Raw genomic sequence first — 20,325 nt, 5'->3', positions numbered from 1 at the left:
ATGGACCATCTTCCACTGCTTTCCCAGGCCATAAGCAGGGAGCTGGATGGAAAGTGGAGCAGCTGGACATGAACTGACACCCATAAGGGATGTGGCTCTTACAGACTGAGGGTTAGACAACTGAGCTATTAGACCGGCCCTGAAAACACACCTTTTCAAAGGTACCTAGAATATGAAAGTTTTCTTGCAGGAAGCGCTCAGGTCCCAGCCTGTGTTCCTGGAAATGACACTCACTGCTTTTCAGGCATCACTCCCTCACACAGCTCCAGACCTCCCGGCAACTGGCGTCCAGCCCAACACTGGCCACCCTGTCTAGTCCATTTGTGAATGAGCCCTGATCTCTCCCCTTCAGACTTGCACGTGGCAGTGGCTGGTGCCAGGAGTTTCAGACCTCTGTGACGGCTGCTGACAGGTATGCAGTCAGTAGACTCCTTGAGAACCTTGGCTCTGAATAATGTGGGAGTTTATGGGGTGGGAGGGAGATGGGCTTCCCAACTGATGCAGAGTTCCAGCGAGACCTGAGATGCGAAGAATTGAGCAGTCTTCAGATGGGTTTGTTACTCTCTGCCTTGAAAAGCAATGCAGAGACTAAAAAGACATCCAAATCCACGATCTGGGTGACTCTAGCCTTAAAAGCTTTTAATGTTCTGAGAACAAACGAGCAAGAAGAAGGGATTGGGGCAGAAGCCGGCTCTAGGTTTTTGGTTCAACCCAAGACGCCTTAAACAAAGATGGAAGCTGGCCCAAGTCAGGAAGGCCCGCCCTGAAATGCCCGTTCAGCCTTCCTCTCACTAATTTCACCTTCTTTCTGCATTTTTTTTTTAAATCTTAATGCTTTTTCCTGTGGATGCTCATTCACATTTAGTTTGGCACTTCATGAAATTCACTCAAAGCTTGTTTAGTAACGATTATGAATCATTATGTTAGGACATTCATTCCTTCAAAGTCTGTATTTTCAGGGGCTAGAAATGCAGAAAAAAAGCAGCAGGTGGCTCCTGACCTGGCGAGTGCAACCCACACTGACCGTCCAAGGCCGTCCCCCAGGGCTACGTGGAGCTGGAAGCTCCTCTTAGCCAGTGTAGCTGGGATAGCACTGTAGCACTCATGTTTCTGCTGTGCTGGTGCGGGAGTATGCCGGTTGACTGTATGCCGGCTAAGACACAGTTACACACAGGACATAAAGACCAACACCAACCATCCGTGGCTGTTACTGAGGGAAGTCTGTGCCTGCATCTCCTGACCATTCTCTGAGAGCACACTAACCACTTCGAGAAGTCCACAGCTGCAGTAGCAGCTTCCTTTCCTGCTGTTCCTGGTTTCATCTCACGTTACTTAACGGTTTTTCATCTCGCGTTACTTAATGCACTGCAACCAGAGAAGCAGTAAGCTCTCCTGCACAGCCCAGGCAGGGAGAGGCCGACTGTATCATGTAGCCTCACTCAGACACAACTCCATGGGATAACGAAATCGCTTCATAGTGTGTTTCTCAGAATGTTCTCTTGCCTTCAGCGACCATGGCCGTGATCACCCTCGGGATGTGAAGTGTAACACTGGAAGTGCAAAAATTGTAGTAATGATTGGGAGCAATTAGCTCACACCCAGCATTCAGGAAAACCTATTTGAAACATAGAGTTCTTATTGGCTGTATTATTACTCAGATGTTCACAGCAGCTGGGGCTAGGCCAGCTGAAAGCCAGACGCCAGGAACCCCATCTGAGTCTCCCACGTGGGTGGCAAGGGTCCAAACACTGGGGTCGTCATCTGCCGCCTCCCAGGGTGAGTGTTAGCAAGGAAGCTGGAATGCAGAGTGGAGCCGGGACCGCATCCAGATTCTCACCAAAGGCTGGACCCTCAGGAAAGTTTTATAAAGAGATGTGTACCTAAAGGCTTGAAGTTCAAGGAGACGATCACAAAGGAACAAAGTGAACAGACATGAGAAAAAGCATCACGTGTGTTTCGTGTAGTGTGCACTCAGGTATCATAGAGACAAAGAACTGCACAGTATTGCAGCCTAGTACTGAATAAATCATACAGGTGGTTTGAGGAGTTAAGATGCCACGTTTAAAAAATACTGATTTTTTTTCCTGAAAAATTAGTGTTACTACAGACTTAAAAAAAACGGGTACCGGCGTTGGAAATGAAGCAACTGGAGCTCCAAATGGTGCTTAGCTGGGGTTCCTGTGTCACACATGGCAACTTACTGTGCTGCACCACAAGTCTGGCCTTAGCTTCAGTTCAGAGCTGATGTTCTAAATGGAGTGTTCTCCGGCGTGGGAGGAATTCACCCCCACCTTCCTGAAATCCACCATATTGGGCCAAGCCATTGTGTGTTCTGTCATGGCTACGTGAATTCCAGCTGGAACTGAATCACTTTGGAACACTTCCCGGCACTCACTAAGGCACAGGGCTTCTGCCTCCCTGGTCTTGTCATTCACATTCCTCCCCGAGTCGATCTTCCATTAAGCGTTTTCTAGAGCCTACGCTATGCCTGCTGATACTGCGGTGTTTCTTTTCCATGTTTTCCCAGCTTCCGACCCCTCCCTGCTCCTCGGCTAGAAACCCCCATTGATCCTTGTCACATTCAGGCTTGAGTCCCAGTTTCCCTGCACAGTGCAAACCCCGTAGCTGTAATGCTGACACCTGTCTCGGTGGGCCTGGATGAAGTCTTCCTCACCATGCTTTAATGGTATCCTTGAATAATGTTCTCTGTAGCAATCAGGTTTTTTTTCTTCCTTTTGAAACAAAGGACTATTTATTTATTTGAAAGGCAGAGTTACACACAGAGAGAAAGGAAAACAGGAATAGAGATCTCCCATCGTCAGCTGCTCATTGTAGCGAAGCTGGGCCAGGATGGAGCCCAGGTCTCCCCTGTTGTAGGAACATCGTTTGCTGCCTCCCAGACACATCAGCAGGAAGCCAGATTAGAAGCAGAGGCAGGGGTCTGGCGTGGTGGCTAAAGTCCTCGCCTTTAAAGCTCTGGAATCCCATATGGGCGCCGGTTCTAATGCCAGCGGCCCTGCTTCCCATCCACCTCCCTGCCTGCGGCCTGGAAAAACAGTTGAGGACGGCCTAAAGCCTTGGGACCCTGCACCCATGTTGAGAGACCTGGAAGACGCTCCTGGCTCCTGGCTTCAGATCCACTCAGCTCTGGTCCTTGTGGCCACTTGGGGAGTGAACCAGCAGATGGAAGGCTTTTGGCTCCTGATTCCAACTTAAGCTAGTGAGCACACTGGGGTGGGGGGGAGGGGAGGCGATGGCTGCAGTTGCAGCCCCGTGGGACACCTGGAATGAACTACAAGCTCAAGCTTTGGCTGGCCAGGCCCAGTCCCTGCTTGTTGCAGATACCTGGGAAATTAGCAGATCCAACTTTCTTTGCCTTTCAAAAATCAAATGAAAATAAATAAATAAGAATTTGAACTACATGGGAAGGTAGGCCAAACCATTGAATGACCCCCAATAGCATCCAACGACCTCGGCAAACGGCCGGACACTTGCCAGCCTGCAGCAGCTCCCAGTTGCACACCCGGAGATGCCCGGCCAGGGCAGCCGCCGCAGCTGCAGGTGCAGGGAGCCAGCCGGAGCCAGCCCTCCTCGCGGGGCGTGCCCTCCCTGACTCCACCCCCTCCGGTCGCAGCCCCGTGATTGGCCGTGACGCGCACGCGCGCCGCGGAGCAGCCACAGTCCGCAGCGTCTCCGTGCGTGCCGGAGGAACATGGCGGACCGCCTGACGCAGCTGCAGGACGCCGTGAACTCGGTGAGCGCTGAACTCGCCGCCTGCCTGTGTCCTGAGGGAAAGCGGCAGGGAGGAGAAGGGGCTCAAGGGCCGGGGCTCGGTCGCCGCGGCGGTGGCGGGGGGTTGTCCCTGAGGGGCGGTCGCTCCCGGCGGGCCGAGGCTCTCGGTCGGTCTCTCCAGCCCGCGCGCTCCTGGGCTCTGGCCGACGTTTCGGTGGAGTGGACCTTCTCCGTGTTGGGTGGGCATCGTTCCCGGCGGTCGTTAGGCCCCGGCAAGCCCGCGGGTCCGCACGCCTTAACCGCCGGGCAGCCCTGGGCACGGTGCTGCGCTCTGTCCGGCCGGCTGCGGGGACGATGTCCCCGGTCAGGTGTGCGTGTGTCCTGGAGTGTGACCGCAACAGCCTAGGACCTGGCCACGACTGAAAGCTGCTGTTGTGAAACAGGGACTCTGGGCTCTGCGAAGAGCGCGGGAGCTGGTGAGGCTGGGTACCGAGGTGAATATCCTGCCTTGGAGATTAGAAGCATTCCCTAAGGCGACTAGAATGATGTCACTTACCCCGGGTACACTTCAGTGATGCAAAAACAACATGTGGCTGGGGAGTTAGCTGTCAATGCTGCGGGAAATTGGAATATAGAGCCATATGAACTGAAATACAGGGACCGTTAGCACTTCTGGGAATTGTAATTATTGGTTGCCCTTAGAACTCCATGTCATGTTTGCCATAATTTTTTTTTAAGATTTATGTATTTTTATTGGAAAGGCAGATTTACAGAAAGAAAGAGGGGCAAAGATCTTCCATCCGCTGGCTCACTCCCCAAGTAGCCATAACAGCCAGGGCTGAGCTGATCCCAAGGCAGGAGCTTCTTTCTAGTCTTTCAGTGGGTGCAGGGTCCCCAGGCTTTGGGCCATCCTACACTAACAAGCAGGGGGCTGGATGGGAAATACAGCAACGAGGACACAAACCCGCACCCAAGTGAGATCCTGGCACGTGCAAGACCACTGAGCCATTGTGCTGGGACCTTGCCATACTTATTTTATGTCTCTTGATAAAGTTGATGCTCAGTTTTTATCATGGAGGGTTTTTTTCCCCTCCAATGAATGTTTGTTGGATAAAAGACTAAATGGATCTTGAAACTTGTGAAGGACACAACAAGCTGCCATTGTGTTTAGGGTAAAACAACTTCTCAGACTAATCAGACCAGGCTTAGAATCTAGGTTTGTGGAGTTCCTAAGCACTGATTGCCCTGTTGCAAATAGCCAACTAACAAGCTTAATGGCTAGTCCAGTAACTGTGAGGGAGTGAGGAAACTCAGATTATTACTGAAACATCAGAAACCCGAGACTTGAAGATTTAACGTGCCACAGTGGGATGAGTTGAGGTTTTCCGAGAAGGGGGACCTAACATGGTGGGGTGGGAAACAGTGAGGATGTTAGAGGATTGCTGTGGTGTGAGCTCACTGATGGAAGGGAAGCGGAAGGTTCTGTCGTGCTGGCAGGAGGGGAGGCTAAAGGGAAAGTACTCATCCAGGGAACAGTTGGCTGCTTTGCAGAGGGGAGGGAACTCGTGGTCCTGGAGCTGCCCTAGGAGTTCCTGGGGCTCACAGCCCAAGTCTTAGGACGCATTTCTGATCACCTGAGCTGCCTTTTGTAACAGTCTTTTCCACTTTTCTTTAAGCCTGGGAACACTCAAATCTCAGGAAAGGAACTGCATATGAGTACCACTTAAAAAAAAAAACAAAACCTGGAGTCATACTTGGATATTTGCCTGATTTGTTCTCTCACTGCTTTCCAACAGAAACCTTATTGGTGCATATTTCTCATTGTTCTGTACCCTAAGATAAGATTTAAAATTTTTTTTTGCACCAGAATAAATTGAAGCTTTCAATTTTGTTTCCTCTAAATTGATATCAACAAGACCTAGATTGTGGCTGAGTTTGGTTAAATGATGGAAACATGTAATCTCTGTGAATGCACTGGCTTGTTTTGTCCAAAGCACTCCTCTCCTTTCCACTTCTCTGCTCAAAAATCAGAGAATTGTTGTGGTCACCAGTAAAAGTTTTAACCCTTAGGACCCTGGGTAACTCTAACCTGTTATGTTTGGCCACAGAGCATCCCTGGGTAACTCTGACCTGTTCTCTCTGGCCACAGCTCGCAGATCAGTTCTGTAACGCCATTGGAGTGCTGCAGCAATGTGGGCCTCCTGCCTCCTTCAGCAACATCCAGACAGCCATTAACAAAGACCAGCCTGCGAATCCCACGGAAGGTAAGCTGGCTTCTCGTGTACTTTACATTAAAGCTACTGAGAAACTCAACTGTTGCTTCTTTCTATAGATGCTATTGTTTGAGATGCTACTAAAGGTTTTATTTGTGGCACAAGAAATTTTGTATTATAGTCTGATTACATGACCTCTCATAACTCAGTTCATGTCATACCAGATAGATATATTCTGGAGAAGAAAGTTTAGGAACCTCGCTGAACTTTACTGAGGGACCCTGATAAGTAGGGCATTCTACGAGGAGATGGATTTATTCCAGTGACTGCACATTCTAACAAAGGAAATGACACGTGTTATGCAAATTCCGAGTTTTGTTCTCCTATTAAGTTAAATGTGTAACAGGGCTGGTGTCCTAAAATTAATTTCTTTAAAGATTTACTTGGAAGGCAGAATGACAGCAAGGCAGTAGACTTTCCACTAATTCACTCTCCAAGTGGAGCCTGGAGCCTGGAACAACTTCTTGGTCTGCCACATCAGCGGCAGGACCCAAGGCCTGGAACCATCATCTGCTGCTGCTTTCCCAGTCTCGTTAGTAGGGAACTGGATCCAAAGTGGAGCAGCCAGGACTCTAACCAATACTCCGATATCGGATGATGGCATTGCGAGCAGTGGCATAACCCTTGAAACAACATGTTCATTATCAGAACTTTAAGAAGCTTCCATGAAGTCTTCTGGCTTTATTAACTGAAATTTACTTTCTGGGTTTGCAAATCTGAGATTCTGTCCTGTACTAATCCAGTGCTGTCTCCTACAGAGTATGCGCAGCTCTTTGCAGCTCTTATTGCACGTACAGCAAAAGACATTGATGTTCTGATCGATTCCTTACCCAGTGAAGAATCAACAGCTGCCTTACAGGTAAAAATATTCTTTCCTTGCACAATTTTACTAGCAATAGAGAATTTCAAATTATAGGAAATAAATTTAATGCCTTTTGTTGTAATAGTTGTTTTAAGGTTAGTTTCTTTTTAAAGATTTATTCTCTTATTTGAAAGAGTAAGAGAGCGGGAAAGACAAGGAAAAGAGCTTCCATCTGCTGGTTTACTCCCCACAAGGTTGCACAGCTGGGGGCCTGGGAGGCCAGAGTTGGTAGTCTGGGACTCCATCCAGATTTCCCATGTGGTGACTGGGGTCCATGACAGGGGTACAGGCTCTTGGATTACGTTCCGCTGCTTCCCCAGATGCATTGGCAGGGAGCAGGACAGGAACAGGAATAGCTACCACAGGAGGTGGCTAAACCAGCTTACCATCCCCAACACTGGACCCGAGGTTACATTTTGAGATGGTAGTTTCATTCATTGTGAGCTAGTACAGTCTGTTGAACCTTGTGCTGAATGGATGTGCAGTAGTTGTGCAATTTTGAGTTAGAAAGAAACCTTGATTGGTCCACAGTTTGATTCTTTTTCAAGCAAAGAATGGAAGGATGGTTGCATTCTGAACGTGGAGTAGTGTCCAGAAGCAGTGTGAGATGGAGTCACACTAGACATGAAGAGATCTTCCACTGAAAACCCGTTATTGTTCAATGTATAGAGAAAAACCCTTCAAAGTTATCTCACTGTTAGAATTGCTGCTGCTGAAACAATATGCTGGACTCAGAGTCTTCCAGCTCTAAATACCTCCTTGCAGTTTCTTTGCTCTCAACTCTAAAGGTTGTCTCCTTTGTGTCTGGAAAGGCTGCCAGCTTATATAAGCTTGAGGAGGAGAACCACGAGGCCGCCACGTGTCTGGAGGATGTGGTTTACCGGGGAGACACGCTTCTGGAGAAGATTCAGAGCGCACTTGCAGATATCGCACAGTCACAGCTGAAGACCAGGAGCGGCACGCACAGCCAGATCCTGCCGGACTCATAGCACCGTGTGGCCGTGTGGCTCACCAAGAAACTGTCTGCAGGCCACCAAGAAATGGGTGTCAGATTTAATGTCAGCCTTACCAACAGTTGCAGAAGCATGCAACATTAGGATGCATTTTACCTTAGTAACAGTTTTCAGAGTCTTCTGTTTTTACTCCTGATAATAAGTAAGCTTATAAAGTTGTGATTGGACTAGCTTTACACTGTCCTTTTACCATCATTTTAAAAAATCTGAGTGAATTTGGCAGATACTGCATTCATGATTATAACACCGACGTGCTCTGTTCTTTTGTGACACCATGTGTATCCTTCCCTTGTATTTCTGCAGTCCCTTTACAACTTAAGACACCCCAGAAGCCAAAGGAGATAGGGTCCAGTGAAGAGACTGGGGACAGTTCAGTTTGGGTTGGTATCCTGCCTCTGCAGAGGTGGCACTGTATAAACCTAGAGTTTTGGGCGAGGAAGTTTCTCAAACTGTCACTCCTCAACCACAAAGGGTCATTGTGCCTGGCAAGAAAGCAGGCTGCAGTGATGCAAACTTGCACTCTCCTAAGAACTTCCGTTCCTTCTCACTTGTCTCCCTTTTGCGTTTACTGAGGAAGTCCCAATGAAATCCCTGGGTAACTGGGGGAATTTTTCTCATTCCCCCTACTTGTTGTCACGACAGGGAAGTAGAGTCTTGATTCCACCTTGTTTTCTTGTCTTCCGCTCATTAACCTTGCCATCCTTGTTGCTACATTTGAAGGGGGCCATCCTCCTACATCAGTTATTTCAGAACTGTTTGCTCCATCCCTCCTGCAGGTACTCCTGACACTTGTGCCAGCATTGTCAGTTACACTGACTTGCCCAGCTCTGCTCTCTGGAATCCACTGCATCTGCCCAGAAGTCTGCAGTTGAAATCTTACCCACTGTCCTTGACCGTGTCTCAGCATCACACGCTGCCCTAGTATCTGCTCCCATTCAGAGTTAATTGTGCAGAAAACCCTCAAGAACAGTAGGTGCCCATTAATTCTGTTGTAATCAAGCCTTTCCACGGTTGTTGAAAAATACTACATTTCAGATTTCAACCTGTTTCTGTGATGTTATAGCAATTTATGGATTAGGCATAGACTTTCTTGAACTGGGCGTAGCCACTGAAGCTTAGTTAAAGCACTTAAGAGCAGCCATAGTTGGTAGAAGAGTGTAGCAGAGGGGCTGGCACAATGGCTCAAATGGCTAATCCTCAGCCTCCACATGCTGGCATTCTCATATGGGCACTGGTTTGTGTCCCAGGTGATCCACTTCTCATTCAGTTCCCTGCTTGTGGCCTGGAAAAGCAGAAGAGGACCCTGCACCCGAATTGGAGACCCGGAAGAAGCTCCTGGCTTCTGGCTTCAGATGGAATTGGCTCATCTCTAGCCGTTGCAGCCAGAGGAGAGAATAAGCAGGGATTCTCAGAATCAGCAGATGGAAGATCTTTCTCTGTGTCTCTCTCCTCTGGAAATCTGCCTTTTCAAAAAAAAAAAAAGTGTGTGGCAGAGAAAACAAACAGACCCTAGCTGTTAGCTGGAGGACTAAGGAACCAGGAAATATTGGGAGAGTGTAGGCAGGAAGGGACCTGGGAAAGCAAATGCTTATCACACATATGGCTGTGACTCAACAGCCTATGTAGACTGAGCAAAAAAACCCAAAACCATCTGCACAGTGTTTTTTAAGGGTGAAAGTATCACTTAAAAAAACCCCATTGAATCATCAACTTTATTTTCATTTGAAAGGGAGAGACACAGAGATCTTCCATCTGCAGGTTTACTTCTCAGATGCCTGTAACAACTGGGGCTGGCTAGGGCAAAGATAGGAGCCAGGAACTTAGCTGGTCTGCTGTGTGGCAGCAGGGCCCTTAAGCACTGTGGCCATCATCCAGTGCCTCCCAGCATGTCTCTAACCACGGAGTTGGCAGTAGAAGCAGCCGAGACCTGAACCCAAGCATCGGAAATGGGGTGTGGGTGTCCCAAGGGATGATTGAATAGGAAAGCACTTGACCCATGATGGTCCATATTTGGGAGAAGTATTTTACTTAAAACTCTAGGCCAAAAATGAGACAAAATATATTTTGATCTATAAAAGAATGTTTGCAAAATGATGGCAAATGTACTGAAAGGCCAAATGCGTTCCTTTTCAAGTTGGAAACTAAGGTAACTGCTTTACTGTCACCAGCAAAACAAAACAAAACTCTTACTGTTTTAAAGATGATATGATTACATACAGAGAAAAATCATACAGATTCCACAAATAAGTTTTGAGGTTATTGGACATAAAACCAATGTACAACCTGCCAGCAACACAGGGTAGGAGAAGCACTTTTTTTTTGTTAAAGATTTATCTTCATTTGAAAGGCAAATTTATAGAGAGAAGGCGAGTCAGAGGGAGAAAAAGACAAAGAGGTTTTCCATCTGCTGGTTCACTCCCCCGATGGCCACCATGGCCGGAGTGAGCCCATCTGAAAGTGGGAGTCAGGAGCTTCTTCTGGGTCTCCCAAGTGAGTGCTGGGACTCAAGGACCTGAACTATTCTCCTCTGCTTTCCCAGGCAGGGAGCTGGATCAGAAGTGGAAAAGCTGGAGCCCATGTAGGATGCCAATTCTGCAGGCAGAAGCTTAGGATACTGTGCCACGGCACTGGCACCTACAGAAACACATTTTAAAAAGAACATCTTTGGGCCTGGTGCAGTGGTTAAATTTTCACCTTACAAGTGTCAGGATGCCCTATGGGCACTGGTTCATATCCCAGCTGCTGCACCTCCTATTCAACTCCCTGCTTGTGATCTGGGAAAATAGTAAAGGATGGCCAAAAGCCTTGGTACTCTGCACCCATGTGGGAGATGCGGAAGAAGCTCCAGATTTCTGGCTTTGGATCAGCTCAGCTCCCGCCATTGTGGCCACTTGGGGAGTGAACCTGTAGATAGAGATCTTTCTCTGTCTTTCCTTCTCTCCATAAATCTGATCTGCCTTTCCAATAAAAATAAATAAATCTTAAACAAAAAAAGGGAAAAGAACATTTTTGAGCTGGCACTGTCACAGTGGATAGACTGCTACTTGTGGTCCTCACATCTCTCGTAGTCACTGGTAGCTGCTCCATTTTCCCATCCAAGTACTAACCAGGCCCGACCCTGCTTAGCTTCCGAGATCGGGCACATTCAGGGTGGTATGGCTCCATTTTCTATCCAGCTCCCTGCTGATGTGCGCAAGTCCTTGTGGGAAACCCAGAAAGCAGCTCCTGGCTCCTAGCTCCAGACTGGCTCAGCTCCGGCAGGCCAGCCAGCAGTTGCAGCCATGTGGGGAGTGAAGCAATGGATACAAGATCTGTGTCTCTTTCTGTAACTATGTCTTTCAAATAAATAAATAAATAAATAAATGATTTAAAAAGAACAAAAGAGAGAGAGAGACATTTTCAAATAAATTAAAAAAAAAACTCACCAAAAATAAACTAGTCTGATTTAAAAGTGGGCACATGACCAGAATAGGCATTTGTCAACACAGGATGTACAAGTACAAATGGCCAACAGATACGTGAAGAAAAATGGTTAGAATCACTAATCAGAGAAACAAATCATTCGTGACACCTCTGCTGTTGGAATAATTATTCTCAAAGAGGTGTGAAATCACCAGTGCTGGCAAGGATGCAGCGCTGTGTAGATGCACCTCGGGAGGGTCTGCAGCCATGGCAGCTAGCAGCATGGCAGTGCCTTGAAACACTAATAGAAGGGCCGTGGGACCAGCAATCCCAGCTCTGAGTATGTGTGGCCACTTCAAAAAGTTCATGGAAAACAGAATTGAAAGAAATTTATTTTAGATCAAAGCAATTTTGAAATCCCTATTAGAAAAAAAAAAAGATGTGGACCTTAAAATTATTTCACACCAAAATAAATGTTCTTTTAATCTCATTTTCCATGAACCTTGGGAAGTACCCTGGCATGCCCAAAGGAATTGAAATCAGTATGTTGAAGATACACATCCACTGCCATGTCTATTACCACACTGTTCACAACAGCCAAGACACAGAATCAAGGCTGTCCGCTGACAGATGTGTGGATGAAAATGCGAGGTGTGTACACAATGAAACATGACTCCAACTTGAATGAAATTCTAACTCTTGCTGCAATGCGAATGGAACTGGGGGGAATATTACATGAGGTTTAGTAAGTCTGGCACACCCACAACAAACAATACTACATATTCCCTCCAAGTGGAAAGTATAACATCGCTCTCGAAGCACAACAGTGGTTATCAAAGCCTGGGGAGGGATGAGAGGTAAATGGTTACTGAGTGGAAGGATGCTGTCAGACAGCAGGCACAGTCAAATATGGTTGGCAACAACTACCTGTCCACGTCCAGACAGCTAGTGGAAAGGATCCGAGTGTTTCTGACACAGGGAAACGAGAAACTCCCAGGTTGATGAGTAGGTCAGTCGCCCTGATTTGATTGTCAGACTAGTGGAAGAGAAGAGTTCGAATACCAATCACATAGGGTGGAAAACAAGACTTGAGAGATGAAGCTGTAAGTCTGGGGAAAGAACAAATTATGCTAGAACAAACCATTATGTGCATGCTACATGAGTGGTTATAAATAGACTATATGTTAAAATCAGGGTCTTTGGGGACCAGGGGTATAAGCATGTTCTGGAATTAGTGGTGATGGCTGCATGGCTCTGTGACTACATGACATGCCATTGAACTATTCATCTTAAAAATGTGATATTAATGTGGGCACCTATTTGAGTCCCAGGTGCTCCACTTCCAATCCAGCTCCAGGCTAACAGGCCTGGGAAAGCAGCAGAGGGCTCACGTCCTTGGGCCTCTGCCATCCACTTGGGAGACCTGGAAGAAGCTCCTGGCTCCTGGCTTCAGCCTGGCCCACGTCTGGCTGTTACAGGTATTAGGGGGAATGAACGAGTGAATGGGAAAAATCTCTCTGTTTCTTTCTGTAACTCTGTTTTCCAAATAAATAAAATATATCTTTTTAAAAAATCAATTCCTGATGAATATTAAGCCTCACACTAAGAATAAATGTCCAAGAAAAACAAACAGCAGTCTTCTACCACAAGAGGGCAGTTTGACCTTGAACTCTGTCTTGGGCAAGGCTGAATGGAGCAATCTGTGGGATGTGGGGGAAAGGAGGGTTTGGCCAGCTTGGTAGCAGTGGCCACGAGTGACGATTTCCCTGGCATCCACTCAAAGCTAGCACTACAATGCCAGCGTGAACTAGTGTCTTCCTGCCACCAGTAACTTGAATACGACAACCAAAGGTCATTTATTCTCATCTGAGAAGCAAATAAAGGGATTTTGAACCAATTTTATGAGATGAAAACTTGGGCCCAGAGTTGAAAAATTGTTAACTAGTAGTATCAGCCATTCCAATTTTAGTATATGTGCTGTTGAAACAAGCACTAACTAGCAGTATCAGTCACAAAGGAAGTTAGGTGAACATTGGGCACAATACTTTATGTGCACATGCATGTGTGTGTGTGTTTAAATACATCCACATTGCTTTTCTTGAACAAATCACTCAACTGAAAGATGCCACTCTAGATCAAGGACAGTTGTATACAGAAGGCAATACAAAAAAAAAGGATGCTGTGCACCTCCTTGCCACCTCTCCTAGGCACTGCCTCTTACCAGTTTTGTGTCATTGGACAATTACCCACAGTTCAGTGCAGCGGAAGCAGGAAATTATCTCAGGAGGTTCTCACATAGGGTGAATAAGATTCTACAGGTGCAGTCGTGGGCTGTGCATTTCCTAAGGCAGCTCTGTCCTGCAGAATGCCACAATCACAGGAGATGTGGTATGTCTCCTGGCTTACTTCAATGTCTACTGAGAATGACAGGGCAGCGCAGATTCCTACCACGGAGCCTCCCACAGGGGAAGGGCTAAGCAATACTCCCCACACTCGCCTGGAAGCTTGGAGAACTATGGCTGCTGAAGCACCAGGAGAAGCAGCGTTGCTCACATCCTGCCAAGAGTGTCACCACCTCCGTCCCTGACGCTGCTGCTGCTGCTGCAGGAGCCAGGAACGCCAGGGATGGGCCAGGATTCCAACAGGGTGCAGCCCCACGTTGGCCAAGAGATTTGCTGCCTCTAGTGCCCCAGCAGCAGCTACAGGCTGCCCTGTGGTCACCCAGGCCACAGCACAGCAGGGCACACCAGAGCGACTGTGCACCTCCTGCTTTCTAACCTCCCACCAGGGGCCTCCGCGGACAGGGCCCAAACAGCAACCAACTGACCCAGGAAATGGCTTCCAGCAGCTGGGTTACAGAAAGACTAGATCAGAGATGAGGCTGTACACTGAAGGAACTAGAACAATCTAGAAAATCAAAGCTGATTTAAAATTAAACTTGTTTCTTCACATCAGGATTTCTTACAACCTTTAGTACCTTCCTGTGCTTGGACAATGTTCAAAAGGTGGTTACGGTGTGCAGCACTTCTCCATTCTTACGTGACTAAAGACCCTACCCCCGCCCCACCAGAACCCACTGCTAACATCTCCATAAGACCTCAGAATAGGACCGAAACTGGGACAAATAAAAATGCCACTGTTGTTGGAGTATAGCAAGGACATGGGAAGGCCGTTTATGTAAACCGTGCTTTCTTCTTACAGACTATACAAATTACAGAAGAGCAAGTTAAATCATCCAATGGGAGGTTATTTCTCTCTCTGCCTTTCAAATAAAATAAATTTTTAAAAGCCCCTAAAGCAAAGCTATATATGAATCTCAGAATTTTTGCTCCAAAATAAACATTTTTTTAAGTTCTCCTTTTTTATGAGTGTGGTGAACATGTGCAGTTGCAGCCCACCACTGTAACAGAGCTCAGCGTCAAAGGGGTTTGCAGCTCTTACTCTAGCAACCACATGGAATGTGAATTTGGATAGAGTGCATACAAGAGGCACCCCCCTCCCCGCAACTGTGGGCATTAGGGGAGTGAACAAGTAATAGATTCAGAAAGTATTTTATTCAAGGAAACAGATAGAGGACCGGCACCATGGTGTAGTACCCTAAGTCTCTGCCTGCAGTGTCTGCATTTCCATATGGGCACTGGTTCGTGTCCCGGCTGCACCACTTCTCATCCAGCTCCCTGATTATGGCCTGGGAAAGCAGTGGAGGATGGTCCAAGTCCTTGGGCTCCTGCACTCACATGGGAGACCCAGGGGAGGCTCCTGACCCCTGACTTCAGATCAGTTCAGCTATGGTCATTGCAGCCATTCAGGAATGAGCCAGAAAATGGAAAACTTCTCTCTGTTTCTCTTCCTGCAACTCTGCCTTTCAAAAAAAAATCTGAAAAAAAAGCAGGCTTTTTATGCAAAAGACGTATTTCAGAAAAATATTCAAACAGACCTTGGGATAGAAAACATGAAACTAGTCAAAACAAGACATTTAAGCAGATTTTTTTTTTTTCCTGCTGGAAGGGTGGTGGTTCTTTATGTTCTTTCTGCTCTATTGATTCTACCGTCTGGTATCATGGCTACTCCACTTGCACCTGACAAAGCAACAGAAGATGACCAAAGTGCTTGGGTCCCTGTACCCACATGGAAGAACTGGATGAAGCTCCTGGCTCCTGACTTTCGCCTGGCCCAGCCCTGGCCACTGTAGTCACTTAGGAAGTGACCCAGCTGATTGAAAATCTGTCTTTGCCTCTTCCTCTCATTCTCCATAGCTCTGCTTTTCAAATAAGTAAATCTTTCAAAAATACATGTGTTAGTTTATGTGACTTTTCATTTAAACACATATTGACAATCCATATTTAAATTAAAATTCGATTATTTATATTTTAACAATTTGTTTCTTGTTTGGACAGTTAGTTTGCTTATGGTCTATGACAAAGTTAAATATTTGTTAAATAACATTGTAAGAGTGGAGTGATTGCATTCAAATAGCTAACATACCGTTCCACTGGATTTAAAGGATGTACATATCTCTTGATTCTGGAGAGAAGTGAGTCAGAGTTAGCTTTAGAAAAAGTCTTATTTAGCAACCTTTTTGTAGTACTTTCCACCTGCCAGGCCTAGGTTGCTCTGCTTCCAATCCAGCTCTCTGCCAATGTGCCTGGGTAAGCAGCAGAAGATGGCCTAAGCACTTGGGCTCCTGTTATTTGTGTAGGGAAACTCAGATGGAGTTCCTGGATCCTGGCTTTTGTGGCCATTTAGGGAGTGAACCAGCAGATCTCCCTGTCTCATTCTCTCTCCCTGCTTGTCACTCTGCCTTTCAAATAAATAACTTTTTAAAAGGAAAGTTAAGAAGCTCTACCAGTGATGAATGAGAAAACAGCAATTCAAGTAGGCAATGAAACTGGGGAGAGGAGGAATGCAGGCAGCCTCAGTGGCCAACAGGTGTTAAGACATACTGTATTCTAGCACATCATGTCATTAAAAAAATAATGTTTGACTTATTTATTTTTCTTTGTCAGGAAGAGCCAGAGAGAGAGACCCCATCTGCTGGGTCACTCATCAAAGGCCAGGCCCAAACTGGGAGCCAGGCAGTCAACCCAGCTCTCCCACATGGGTGGCAAGGACCCGGTCACTTGAGCCATCCCTGCTGTCCCCCAGGGTCTCTACAGGCAAGAAGCTGGAGTCAGGATCTAGAGCCGGTCTCAAATCCAGGTCTGTCATTCTGGGACACAGACAACTTAACCGGCCTCTCATCTGCTAACCACCCACCCCAGTGCTAACTTTCAAGCAAACTATTTGCATGCAATGGCAACAGAATAATTAAGTCTCCGTGCTAATTATGATCCTCAGGAAAGCAGCAGAATGAGCAAGTCAGGGGCCCAAAGAGCATGCAAGGGACACACTTGAGCATTTAGCTGCCAAAATGAGAATCAGGAAATGGCAGGGGAAGAGGGGGGGGAGAAGCAGCTGTGCATGGTGGACGCCACACAGGGATGTGGGCCCAAAGGCCAGCCAGCCCCTTTTCACCTCTTCACTAGGTGCCGCGCAAGTGTACCTGGCTGTCTAATAACTCGGTTAAAGAATAACAGTGGTGAATTTTGGGTGTCAAGTTGACTGGACTGAGCCACGCCTCCATAATTACCAAAGCCCGCCTGTCTGGAGGGGGTGTGTCCAGAGAAAGACTGACATGTGGGTCAGCCACTCCACGGGTGAGGACTCGCCTCAGAGTGTGCCAGTCCCATCCAATCAGCTGTGGGCATGGCGGGAATAGGCTGTGGGGTAACGCGGACTTTCCTCTCTGGCTCTGCCTCCCGGCCAGCCAACCCCATACCTCAAGCAGCAGCTTCTTCAGCCTTCGGAGTCCAGTACTGGCACCAACAGCCTCCGGCCCGGGCACTGAGGCTGACGGGCGCACCGACGGCCCCTTGGCCTCTAACGAGGCCGCCATCTTGCAGATGGCCCGGCCTGAGCCCGGGGCTTTCCTCCTTCCGGGGTCGCGCGAGCCAGTGTCCCACTACTTCCTGTCTTCTGGCCGCGGGGTTGGTTTTCTTCGTCCAGAGCCACCTGGCTAAGGTACTCAGCTTCTGTCCCCAAAGGAGGAAATGGAGGTTCCCGTAGCCGTGTGCTGGGCGACATACAGGGCCTTGGGTCTCCCTGAAAGTCTGGCGTCCTTCTCAACATTGAGACTCGGGACTGCACAGGGAGAAGCCAGGTCTCCCACACGGGTGGCAGGAACCAAGAATTGAAACCATCACCAACGCTGCCTCCCGGTATGCGTTTGTAGAGAGCAGGTTGGGGACTTGAAGTCAGCACTGTGTTCAGAATATGGGTATCCCAACAGGGTGACCCGGGAGCCTCGGGCCAGCTTTTCCATGCCTGATCTGTGAGCCTCAGTGCCCGCTCACGTCCAGCCTCAGGTACGCTGCTTCACTCAGAACGTTGCTGCTAAGCTCTCCCAGCCTTCCACCTTGGAGTTTTGCGAATGTCCAGTGCTTAAGGAGCTGCTCTGGCCACGAAGTCACTCGACATCCCAGGGTGACATGTTCAGACTGTCTCAGTGCCTGAGGAGCTGCAGCTTGAGGGATGGGCAGTCCCTGAGGGCACAGGGTGTGGCTCGGCCTTGCATAGCAGTCCTCCAGCCAGACTGCAGGCTCTCACCACGTCTTTTTTTCCTACAGATAACTCCTGGCACACATGGCACTGGCTGGCTGGCATGGCCCAAGGTGGAAAGCTGCTTTTACTGAAAACTAGACCTGCCTACCTATCTTGTTCTTGCTCTGGGCTCCCCTCCACAGCGAACAACCTTGCGTTGACAAGGCATCTTGTCAGTGGATTGAAGCAGGTTGTACCAGCATGGAACATTCTGCAAGCAAAACTTAAAGGAATGTATTCCTGTGACATGGGTCTCCCTTAGAGGTAGGAGGGGAAAGGTGGCTTTTACTTTGAAGGGGACTGCTGTGTATGGTTGATATCGATGGCACAGCCTCCAGGACCTCAGGGGGCGAAGATCTCACTTTCTGTATTGTAGGTGTACTGCAAAATATTCATGGCAAATGGAATGAAAAGATGAACCTATTTTGGTGCAAAAAGATTGAAATCCATGCACATTTTCTGTGGGTTTTAAAAGACACTTCACATGTAGAGATTTCAAGCATTTTTGTCCCACACTAAAGTTAGTTTTTGAGTCTTTCATGACTGTTTAGAAGTCCTCTCCTGTATAATTTATCAAGATATCTGCAGTACATGTGGCGACTTTCTAATTATCAGGTATCCTTAAAACAGTGAAGCAATGTAACTTCTAAAAAAAAGTTATTTATTTTTATTTGAAATACAGATTTACAGAGAGAAGAGGAGAGGCAGACAGGGATATTCCATATACTCGTTCACCCCCCAAATGGCTACAGTGGCCAGAATTGGGTCAGTCTTAAGCCGGGAGCCTGAAGCTTGTTCTGGGTTTCCCATGTGGATGCAGGGACCCAAGCACTTGAACCATCTTCTGCTGCTCTCCCAGGCACATTAATAGGGAGCTGGGTCAAGAGTGGAGTAGCTGGGACTCAAACTGACACCCATGAGGGATGCTGGCATCGCAAATAGAGGCTTAGCCTACTAGGCCATGGCACTGGCCCGAAGAAGCAATATAATATGTATAATGTCCAGATTATAGATGGTTCAATGATCTGGACAGAAAGTGGGCATAGTTGGCATAGGTCTGGGGCAATGGTTGTGAATGTATGCTACCATCAGTTCCTGTGAATGCCATCAGCTTCTGTCCTCCTTTGGACTAGAATGGAATGCTTGTTGAACATACTCTGCAGACCGCAGCTCTTACTATATGCTTGCAGCTGTGTTAATGTTCTTTAATAAGGATGCCATATTTAGCCAACAACTGCAGTTGGGACTGCTCCTTCCTAAGCTCATAGTGTGCACAGTCATCTGTCAGCTGGTTTTTGTAGATTTCAGAGTCATCTGGGAGTTACCCCCTAGTGTCTTTTAGGCTTCCGAGGATACTGTAACCCTGGCTGTGTCCCACTGAAAAGCAGTAGAGCTGATATTCGCTCTCTCTGTCTGGCTGGGGTCTTTTCCTATACAGCCCCTCCTATTTGAGAGAGAGAGAGAAAAAAAAAATAACAGATAGCTGTATCGTGCAGGGCTTAAGATGTTGCCAGGGCTGCTGCATCCTGATCTGTTGAGTGTCTGGCTTCTAGTCACAGTTGTGCTCCTGATTCCAGCTTCCTGCCAATTTTGCACACCCTGGAGGCAGCAGGTGATGCTCCGCCGGCTGCATCCCTGCCATCCAAGTAGGAGATCTGGATTGAGTTCCAGATTTCGGTCTGTTCCAGAATTGGCTGTTGTGGCATTTGGGGAGTGAACCAGGTTTTCAAAATCTTTCTCTCTGCTCTCGCTTTTTTTTTCTGCCTTTAAGATAAAATAAAACCAATTTTTTTTTTTTTTTAAGATTGTATTATCATTGGAAAGCCGGATATACAGAGAGAAGGAGAGACAGAGAGGAAGATCTTCCTTCCGATGTTTCACTCCCCAAGTGAGCCACAACGGGCCGGTGCGCGCCGATCCGAAGCCGGGAACCAGGAACCTCTTCCGGGTCTCCCACGCGGGTACAGGGTCCCAATGCATTGGGCCGTCCTCCACTGCTTTCCCAGGCCACAAGCAGGGAGCTGGATGGGAAGTGGAGCTGCCGGGATTAGAACCGGCGCCCATATGGGATCCCGGGGCATTCAAGGCGAGGACTTTAGCCACTAGGCTATGCCGCCGGGCCCAATAAAACCAAATTTTAAAAGAAAAACATTAAGTCTCACTATATTCCAATAAGTAAGAGTTACGTTTGAAGAACGTGGAATGTCAGTTTCTGAACATCGCCCAGTGTGATGCAAGGACGGTCCCTGGTCATCTGCTTTCCCGGTTGGCCTGCAGTCGGGTCCCAGCTCATGGTGCTGCTCCGCACAGCTGTGGTCTGTGCCCCAAGACTGCATGGCAGCAACAGCCAGCTCCGCCCAGCTGTCCAGTGTGCAGCCTGGGACTGAGAGGGGCTCAGGTACCT

At 47.7% G+C, this 20,325-nt stretch overlaps 1 protein-coding gene across 1 annotated transcript; it reads left to right on the top strand.

Annotated features, from left to right (window-relative positions):
• Positions 1 to 3,616: 3,616 nt before the first annotated feature.
• On the top strand, positions 3,617 to 8,052 carry MED21 (mediator complex subunit 21). Its single transcript, XM_004592633.3, has 4 exons — positions 3,617 to 3,754; positions 5,882 to 5,996; positions 6,764 to 6,864; positions 7,680 to 8,052. Exons 1-4 carry the CDS (start codon positions 3,713 to 3,715, stop codon positions 7,854 to 7,856), a joined length of 435 nt encoding a protein of 144 aa, XP_004592690.1. The 5' UTR covers positions 3,617 to 3,712; the 3' UTR covers positions 7,857 to 8,052.
• The last annotated feature ends 12,273 nt before the right edge of the window (positions 8,053 to 20,325 follow it).

Source organism: Ochotona princeps, chromosome 27, assembly GCF_030435755.1.
Source record: "Ochotona princeps isolate mOchPri1 chromosome 27, mOchPri1.hap1, whole genome shotgun sequence".
NCBI classification, from domain to species: Eukaryota; Metazoa; Chordata; class Mammalia; order Lagomorpha; family Ochotonidae; genus Ochotona; species Ochotona princeps.
The sequence above is the reverse complement of the archived record's forward strand: the minus strand, read 5'-3'. Positions and strand labels throughout refer to the sequence as shown.

What these genes read in the sequence shown, in the direction of transcription:
- MED21 (XM_004592633.3), top strand. Translation starts at nt 3,713, where the DNA reads ATGGCGGACCGCCTGACGCAGCTGCAGGACGCCGTGAACTCG. An exon ending in GCCTGCGAATCCCACGGAAG is followed by an intron (nt 5,997 to 6,763) that starts GTAAGCTGGCTT and finishes TGTCTCCTACAG; the next exon opens with AGTATGCGCAGCTCTTTGCA. An exon ending in AATCAACAGCTGCCTTACAG is followed by an intron (nt 6,865 to 7,679) that starts GTAAAAATATTC and finishes GTGTCTGGAAAG; the next exon opens with GCTGCCAGCTTATATAAGCT.